The sequence below is a fragment of the Perna viridis genome, chromosome 7, assembly GCF_037379345.1.
Source record: "Perna viridis isolate PV_CMFRI_1.1 ecotype Kerala chromosome 7, ASM3737934v1, whole genome shotgun sequence".
Classification (NCBI taxonomy): Eukaryota; Metazoa; Mollusca; class Bivalvia; order Mytilida; family Mytilidae; genus Perna; species Perna viridis.
In genome coordinates this window covers 1,818,616-1,828,570 of record NC_142451.1, presented here as the reverse complement: position 1 = coordinate 1,828,570, position 9,955 = coordinate 1,818,616, and the positions used below count along the sequence as shown (strand labels likewise).

General features: G+C 32.6%; 1 protein-coding gene across 5 annotated transcripts in view; it reads right to left on the bottom strand.

Moving 5' to 3' along the window:
* Positions 1-520: 520 nt before the first annotated feature.
* The window catches only part of LOC148610908 (molybdenum cofactor sulfurase-like), a 40,279-nt gene continuing 30,844 nt past the window's right edge, over positions 521-9,955 (bottom strand). For 2 of the 5 annotated variants that reach the window (XM_088590799.1, XM_088590800.1), the window contains 8 exons: positions 8,863-9,420; positions 8,226-8,388; positions 6,689-6,776; positions 5,822-5,940; positions 4,277-4,396; positions 3,249-3,358; positions 2,097-2,201; positions 521-900 (listed from right to left, as the gene is read on the bottom strand). In XM_088590799.1, the coding sequence (XP_088446925.1) occupies positions 817-900; positions 2,097-2,201; positions 3,249-3,358; positions 4,277-4,396; positions 5,822-5,940; positions 6,689-6,776; positions 8,226-8,388; positions 8,863-9,420 (1,347 nt within the window). In that variant the 3' untranslated portion in view covers positions 521-816. Of the gene's footprint in view, positions 901-2,096; positions 2,202-3,248; positions 3,359-4,276; positions 4,455-4,848; positions 4,932-5,821; positions 5,941-6,317; positions 6,446-6,688; positions 6,777-8,225; positions 8,389-8,862; positions 9,421-9,955 lie in introns of those variants that run through there. The other 3 variants (XR_015924010.1, XM_088590801.1, XR_015924011.1) reach the window with 3 other exon arrangements.

Here is a 9,955-nt window from a genome sequence, read left to right as displayed (position 1 = left end):
GAGACAAACAAATAAAGGAATCCTAGTTAAATAAAAATAATATATGTTGTGAAATGGCTCAAATTAAATGTACAGAAATAATGAATTAGTGAACAATAGCCACTTTTAAAAGGTAAAAAGATACGAAATACAAATAAAATATGAATAAAATGTAAAAATATTGAAAAATGTGAGCCCAAATATTTTGCCTTACGGCCTTCATCAAAAGCATTGAGCAGAAAACTGAAATAAAATAAGGTATACAAATATTCTTGAAATATCAAGAGATATAAGAAACGATAGACAGACTGTAAGTAAGACACAATCTCTATAAGAATCAGGCAGAAGTGGTTTTCCTGACCATGTTTCACACCATGCCTGATTCTGACAGAGTCTGGTACTTGATATGCTCAATATCAGCAAGAAACTAAATTTAATTATTGCTGTGATGTGAAAGAGGTGGTAAAGCTTTGACACTGAGGATATGTTTTGTTTCTTACCATAAAGAAAGGATTGATCAACAAAGCTTCGAAAAAAACAATTTGATGTACCTTGTTTCATTTTAATGGTAATATCTGTTTATAAATTAACAATGGTAAGACGTTTATAAAGTATCAACAACGACAGATACTAGCATTTAACATTGATAAAGACTCTTAAACATCAATAACAAACTGGAAAAAATAAATTAAAAACATAATCACAGTCTGAGCAAAAAACAAAACAATTCAGTACATTCTATAAGTTGTTCATTTCATAAGTGCTAAACTTCATGGAGTATCTTCAAACGGAGCACCAGACATTATCATGTTTCATGAAATCATTCATAACAGTCTTCTATTGAACCTTCAAGATATCACCAACTTTGATCTTTCCACCTATTGCTGATGCTGAATGCTGCAGATGGATTCCAAAAGGAATCTGAAATTATAATTTTCAGATTACTGACGAGTTTTATAAATTTTAATTGTTTTATTACATAATATCCGACTGATTGTAACCGTTAGTACCTGTATGATTCTCATACAATAGAACTATAACTGCAAAATACAATTATAAAGGATCAAATTGAAGTAACTGTTTATTTTGGGATTTTTTTGTATTTACATTATCTCCCTTTATCAAGGGGAGAAGAAAACATAGTATATGCATAATGACCATCATTGGGCAACCACTACTTGTACATACCTCATAACTACATGTATATAACCTTTAACCTCTGTAAAAATACATTCTTTATCTTGGGTTCTAATTTATATACTTTTTTTATTGGAAATTATTGGTAGGATTTGTTAAAATTTTGTTAGTTGGTAGACTTATTGAGAGCAACAAGTCTTTCCATTGAAGTTTTTCACTTCTTTTGAATTTTGAGTTGCTGGTTTAGACTGCACTATAAACACTTTAATCAACTTTGATAGAGACTAACTGTCAGAAAAATCTAGCAGTATTAAAAGGAACTAAATAAAACAAGAAATCTGAGAGCAATGACTCACTAGTGATACCCCTGCTTTCAATTACGATTTAAAGAAAATAAATAAAGTCCTCTGTAAACAGGAAGTTGTTGTCAAATTTTTCAGAAAATGGATCCCATTAAATGGCATACCTACAGAAAGAATGTGTTAACATTTCAAGCCACTGTGATGATCAGTTGCTGAGAAAAATGTGGTGAAAATTTAAACTTACAAAAAAATAAAGTAGAAAATTAAACAAAGTCCTTGATAAACAGGAAGTTGATGTTGAATTTTTCTGAAAATGAATTCCACCACATGGCATACCTACAGAATAAATGTGTTAAAATTTCAAGCCCCTGTGATGAGTAGTTGTTGAGAAAACTGTGATGGAAGTGTTACAGAAACATGGATACACGGATACACAGAAACACAGACTTCTTTAGAGCCAAGTATAATAACTTAAAAAAGGCAATAAAATGCTTCACAGAGCACAATTTGATACGAATCAAAATTTATCACACCTGGAACACCACTCTGTGCAATCTATATAATAATGGTTTAGACTTCAGCATAACCACTACAAATATCAATATATCAATAGTTTTTTCATGATAGAAGTTAAAACCTGGTGGTCAAATAAGAACATTTGGAGTTTTGTAAGCTTACTTTTCTTCCCCTCCAAGCAGCTAAAGTTCTTAGTGGTTCTTTACTCCTTTTCCCAGTGACTTGATCCAAACAGACCATTTGACATCTACTACACCCACCCTGACTCTGCAAGACAAATATCTAAAGGATTCAACTTTAATTAATATAGAGGTAGGACTTAAATAGACAACAATGAATTTATTTTCAGGAAGAAATGATCTTGATAAGTCAGTTTACTAATGATTACCATACCATAAATTCACGTCTTGAATATGGTAGTAAGGGTAATGACATAAATGTTCTGCATCACATGTGAGATCATCCTCCAGTGAAATGTATGAAATCATTTAAGTGCAATATAAGACTATTATATGTATTGAGCATCATGTGCTTAATATATATTTCAGTATACACATATTTAACACATGATAGTCATGTTAGCAGGCCAGTATTTATATATGATAACCATGTGTTAGCAAGCCAATATTTACATATATATCATGTGTTAAATATATATATGAAAATGTCAGCCCAAGGTCACCCATTGGTTTTCAATGAATGACAAGGAAATCCTCATACTACAGGGCAAGCTGCAGCTGGCTCCAACACAACATTATACACAGGTACAGCTAAAGAGTTGCCCATATGTACAAAAATAACATAAAAAAAGTAAACTAAAGGTGAAAAGAAAACAAAACATATCGATACACAGGCCAGATATTCCCGACCTGGGACAGGCACAAAAAATTTGGCGGAGTTAAAAGTACTTTGGTGTGATCACAACCCTCCCCCTTTAAAATCTTGTCACTCTTATAAAAATATTGCTCATTAAACAAACCGAAAAATCAGTTCAAAAAGGTCTGAGTCCCATGTTACAACAAAAATAAAGAAGCTGAATATAAATTACACAAATGTACAAATAAGGACTACAATCAGTTAATTGACATGCCAGCTCCAGACCATTTTAACCTACGAAAAGTATAGTGCCCATTGTATGTAAATCAATCCCAATTCTTCCCATGTGGGGTTGAGAATCACGGTACATCATATTTCATACAAATTGTATTATACAATAAGGAAACCCATATCATTAAAAAAACTGCTTTTGTATATAGTGTTTTAATTTCTATGTAAAGACCCTGTGAGTGAATACTTGTTTATATTACTTCATACCATAAAGATATTATTTCCTATTAATATATCCTGCCAGCTATCTTCATCAAATGGCTGCCCTCCTCCTATGACTAGATTAGCGCGGAATCTCTCTATCAGGTTTTCAAGTTCTGTAATATATTATTGACAATGAATTAAAAATAATCCAAAGATTTACTGAAATATTTGAAGTTTTGCCCCTTAATTTCCAGAAACTGTAAAACAACAATTTTTTGGATATTTTATTTTGGTAAAGAACAAGTTTACAGTAATTTCACAGCATAGACCGATGCACCTAGTCCATGTTCCCAGTTTTAAGTGGAGTCTGAGTTGCCCATTTACTTTTGTTACTTTGTATATATTATTTTGGTTATTTTATGTTCTTTATTGTGTGTGGCTGTTTTCCATGTCTAGTCTTTGTCCCTGGATTACACTCTTTTTATTTCCACTAGAATCTTGGTTCCTTTGATTACTCTTTTATTATATTTCCAGTCAATAATAAGTAGATTGGCTAATCCTATCCTACATTGTTATATACATCACAAGTATCACTGGACAGCATTATGAAAATACTGTTAATTTGAATAACATAAAGGGGAGAGAAAACCACAAAGTACCTGACTTGGGACAGATGAAAGTCATAAATGTACAGAAAAAAACAGCTTCCTTCCATCAATTTATGGTGATCCACCCCAAAAAGTCTCAAATTCTCTCCCTTGTTTCTTGGGAGTCACAAGTATTGAAACTTGTATGTCAAGTTACTATTTCTACTTGAAATCAGCCTAATTTTCTTCCTATCAAAGCAGCAAAAATAGTCCATGCAAGACAAGGCCAACTGAAGCTAATTGCTACAGCTAGAACTTCACTCACCAAGCTCATTGCTACAGCTAGAACTTCACTCACCAAGCTCATTGCTACAGCTAGAACTTCACTCACCAAGCTAATTGCTACAGCTAGAACTTCACTCACCAAGCTAATTGAAAACCATCTTAGGTCATTTAAATTTAACAAAACTTTAAAAACATTCACTATAATCATAACATATTTACCAAATGTACAATTATCTTCCTGTAGTAATATTCTGTGTTGTAATTCTTCTACACTCTTCCTAGTGATCAGTAAATACTGTGATTCATTCACTAGTGATAAAGTGGTCTTCTTATCTGATTCTACCAAAATAAATAAGTGATTCATTCACTAGTGACAAAGTTGTCTTCTCATCTGAGTCTACCAAAATAAACAAATGATTCATTCAATAGTGACAAAGTTGTCTTCTTATCTGAGTCTACCAAAATGTATCTGATTCTACCAAAATAAATAAGTGATTCATTCACCAGTGGTAAAGTGTTCTTATCTGACTCTACATAAGAAACAAATGGTTCATTCACTAGTGATGAACATTTCTTCTTGTCTGACTCTACAAAACCAAACATGTGATTCATTCACTATTGATAAAAAGGTCGTCTCTGATTCTATCAAGATAAATATATGACTCTTTCACTAGTGATAAATTAGTCTTCTTATCTAAGTCTACAAAAATAAACAAGTGATTCATTCACTAGTGATAAAGTTGTCTTCTTAACTGAGTCTACAAAAATAAATATGTGATTCATTCACTAGTGATAAAGTTGTCTTCTTATCTGAGTCTACAAAAATAAATATGTGATTCATTCACTAGTGATAAAGTGGTCTTCTTATCTGAGTCTACAAAAATGAACATGTGATTCATTCACTAGTGATTAAGTTGTCTTCTTATCTGAGTCTACAAAAATAAACAAGTGATTCTTTCACTAGTGATACAATTGTCTTCTTATCTGAGTTTACAAAAATAAACAAGTGATTCTTTCACTAGTGATAAAGCGGTTAACTTAACACCTATCTAAACTGAATCAATTTAAAGTCCAAAAAGAGGTTGGGTCTAATTTTAGCTATAAAATAGGTTAGGTCTAATTTTAGCTATAAAATAGGTTAGGTCTAATTTTAGCTATAAAAGAGGTTGAGTCTAATTTTAGCTAAAAAAAGAAAAAAAACTCTCAATAAAGAAAAAAGGGATTTTCACAACATTATTAGTTTCTGTGATCCACATATCAGCATGCTTATATGTACTCAGCTCTGTCAGAAAATGTTAAATTTGTAGTCCTCTTGTTTATTTTTTTTAAGTGCTGACAAAAATAAAATTATTCAATCTGGAACTGGGAAATTTAAAATGTACTTCCATATCACCTGAAAGCTTATGCAATGAAACAAAAAGTTATAAATAGTGGTGCATCTATTACTGATGGAAAATCCATCCACTATATTAGAAAGAATTAAATAATGTTGTGATATGGATAGTTTATATAAAAATAACAAAATAAGCACCCATACTATGAAGGTACTTAAAGTTTTACTTGACCAAAAAAATAATTCAGCATCCCTTCACTACAAAATCAAAACAAATGTTCACAGAAAAGGAAGCAGCCTTATGACACAGCTTACCTAACCATGCTGATACAGGATTAGTAAGAGTTATGGTTTATTAACTTAAGGTTCATGGCATTTTCATTTTATCATTGTGGATGATGTTTTTCTTAACCTTCTTAGCCATTGCTTACCACTAAGTTTACATGTTCTAGCCTGTGTCTTGTCCTGTCTTATTAATCTACATCCTGGTTTTTGGAGGACATCACTGATCCACTGTCCCACTTCATCACCACAATCCATTCCTGATATTCTGGAATTAAACAGCATTAACTTATCACTTCAGATAATCAGAAAACAGAACCAGAGGAATCCAACGAGTGACATGCCAGATGTAGTCACCCCCCCCATAAAATTGTGAAAAAAAATTGCACAAAATCTTTGAATTTCGCAAACTGCCTTGCTTTGCTCATCATTTAATTTTATTTATACCTCTCAAACCTGAAAACCTAGATCCACCCCTTATATTCAAGTATGATATACATGAAAAACAGATTTAAGTCTAGGAATCAGAACATATCAATACTGTATTGTACTGGAACGGATTATAAAGACAATGGCAAGATAGTCTGAGTTATCTGAAGTAATCTGAAACTGTCAAAATCATGACTAATAAAGGAAGAGATCTACTTTGATTTGTGCCAATTGCACAACTAAGCGAGCTGGACTTGTATGGAAGTAGAGATGGAAATTCCGAGCAACCTGTCCATTATAGGTCCTCTTGGTCTTCTAATACTTATATCTTCATCAGCAGTTGGCTATAATTTGCATAAAGTAACACATAATTTACTATGTATATCTCAAAAAGTTTACTTTTATAATTGTAAAATTATGTCACATCTGCATTTCATTTGATTTAAAAAAAAATCTGAATCAGTATGTTTGCAAGTAATTGCAAAACAAGTTAACTCTGTTCATGTGATTAAATGTAAAGGATAATTCCAAATCCAGTAGAAAAAAATATAACGAGATTAGAGAAATATGGTAGACATTTAAATTACCTATCACCACAAACTTTACCAACACATGGTAATGTTGTCTGCTTATCATCACCTGAGATATCTAACGACACTGTTACATGGCTCACACCTGAAAGAGATACAGAAAAAGTTAATGCATAAAAATGATATATATATTTGTATCTATACTGATAATTCAATAAAATATCATGTACAAAAAATCAATACTATTAAAGTTGTACCGGTAAATAAATTTGTCTGAATGATAGTCTGGAAAAAAGACTTACAATGTATTGTAAGACCATACAATTTTAATACTGTATAGTCCCAGTAAAAATAGGAGAGATAAAGTATATATACCCATCTTTTCTTACTATATAGTCCAGGGTAAAATTGGAGAGATAAAGTATATATAACCATCTTTTCTTACTATATAGTCCAGGGTAAAATTGGAGAGGTAAAGTATATATACCCATCTTTTCTTACTATATAGTCCAGGGTAAAATTGGAGAGGTAAAGTATATATACCCATCTTTTCTAACTATATAGTCCAGGGTAAAATTGGAGAGGTAAAGTATATATACCCATCTTTTCTTACTATATAGTCCAGGGTAAAATTGGAGAGGTAAAGTATATATAACCATATATTCTTTCTGCTGTGTTACCCCCACTGTAATATATCATTCTGAGTCTGACTGAACCAGCCGTCAATCTATGTTCTATATAATGAGAAGCAGTGACTACCAATTTTAAAGTCTTAGGAATTACTCAGTTGGGATCAAATCCACAAACTGCTGCACTTGGGGGAAACATCATCTATGAGACAACTAAAGCAGTCATAACAAAAGAAGAAAAAAAGTAAGAAAAAATAGTATGAATACAAATATATTGAAACAACAGATAACAAAACATCATGGTAACTTTAATCTCATGGTCTTGTTCATTCTCCTCCAGAAATCTACTGTTTGCTTCTTTTTATACTATGTATCTCTTCACTGTCTAAAATCGTTGTAGTGAAAAGGCATGTGCAATAATTGTTACTAATCCATGGAACTGTTTCCAGTGGACTGTTTTTACCAGTACTTGAAGAGGGGAAGTGAAGCAGGGAATGTATACCAACATTTACTTGTGAGCAATTTATTTTACTAATTTTGCGAGCACAAAAAAAAAAAAAGAAGAAAATAAATGAACCCTCATTATGCCATCTTGGTAGTCTCCCAGTAAGGCATAAACGTCAAATAAATAAATGCCTCAGTGGGTGGTCATTGAGAAAATGCCTCAGTGGTGGTCATTGAGAAAATGCCTCAGTGGGTGGTCATTGAGAAAATGCCTCAGTGGTGGTAATTGAGAAAAAGCCTCAGTGGGTGGTCATTGAGAAAATGCCTCAGTGGGTGGTCATTGAGAAAATGCCTCAGTGGGTGGTCATTGAGAACAAGTTGGATATGAAATGAAATAGCAATGAAATTTAATTGACATCATAAATTGTGAAAATACTATAAGTATCTGCAAAAATAAATTGGTTTACATTACCTCTGTGCATGAGTTTTGGTTATGTCCTGTGACCTGTAAGATATATTACCTTGAAAAGAGAGTTTTAGTAGTCTATTGGCTATATCTATTTGAGGTTTAATAAGGCAAAGTTTTGGCTCTCTCTTTTGACTGATTGTAACTCCACTCTCTGATACAATCATCCATTCTCTGTCATACAACAGTCCTGTCTCACACACCTCCCAACAATTCACCTACAATATCAAAAATATAAACAAAAGTCATACATGAGGTAACAGTTCAGCAGATATCAAAATATTAAAATACCTACAACTGATCTTGTCAAATACCAAACATAAAATCAGTCTGTCCTGTGAAAGCTGAAAAAAATGTGACAAACTTGTTTTCTGAGGCATGTGGAATGAAGGATGGATGAATGGCCAGAAAAGGTGATTGTGAAAGGGGGTATAAAATTAAGTACTACATAAAATTATTGCTTTTCCACTTAATGATTTTGCTTTGTCAATTAGATTATGCCACAGTCTTTTCACCAAAAATAAATCATATGTATGAACCTGTTTGAATAATTACTTATTCCAGTTCTACGTGTATGAAATGTATCTGTATGAGAGAATAGAATTCATTGTCTTCTACATTTCTCACAGAAACTTCCTTTTGCTTTAAGGTGTGACTTTAAAACCTTGGACAAGTTAATGGAATATACTGACCTCAAAAGCACCACATGATTTTACAGGATAGAGACAAATACTGGTTAGAATACAGTTGGACAACGAGCATTGTTGTACCACAATATGTAAATCAGATGGAGACACCAATGTCCAATCAGATTGCTCCTTTAGATTTTCTTCCTTCCTTGTGTCTACTTCACTAGTTTTTACGTATATCTTTGACTTAACATCAGTACTGTCAAAGTTCTTTGTTTCTGGCTCCTCTGCAGATTCTGAACCTGTGTCAGTTGTATTCACAGTTGATTTTGTTTCTACACTTAAGTCAGATTTGTTGTCATTTTTTACACTAAAATCTGGTTTGTTGTCATTTTTTACACAAAAGTCAGATTTGTTGTCATTTTTTACACTAAAGTCTGGTTTGCTGTCATTTTTTACACTAAAGTCTGGTTTGTTGTCCCTTTCTACAAAGCAGTCACATATGAACTTAAGACAGTGTTTAGCATCATCTATTGTGGACATGTATCCAAAGGAAATCCTAACAGATCCTGTAGGGCGTCCATTAATTAAATCTTTGTCGTCACCACACACGTGACCTGACTGTAAAAACAGGTAAATAAAGAAGTAGTGAGCATGCTCATAAATTCTCTCAAGATATCAAAATTGTTTAAGTATATAAGCAGCAAAGAGTAATCAAGGAAACCAAGGTTATAGTGGTAACCAAAAGAATGCAATCCAGGGACAAAGACCAGACATGGAAAACATACATAAACAACAAAGGACATAAAGTAACTAAAATCATACATACAAAGTAACAAAAGTAAATGAGCAACTCGGACTCCACTAAAAACTAGGAGCACGGACTAGGTGCACCGGTAGAGTAAGCGTCCTCTGCTTTTCTAGAAACACCCACCGAGTTGCTCATAAAAAGTCAAGTCCAGGGTAGCAACTTTTCATTTGTTGAAAAGAAACTAAAATAACTTTTTGCACATAACATGGGACATAACCACCTCCTTGGTAATAATTTGGTAGCATCTGAGAAGGAAAACAATCTATGCGAAATATTTTCCAGTTTGAATGAAAACCATTGATCTATTGAGGAAGAGACTGTTAGATAAAGTGGACAAACAGATCA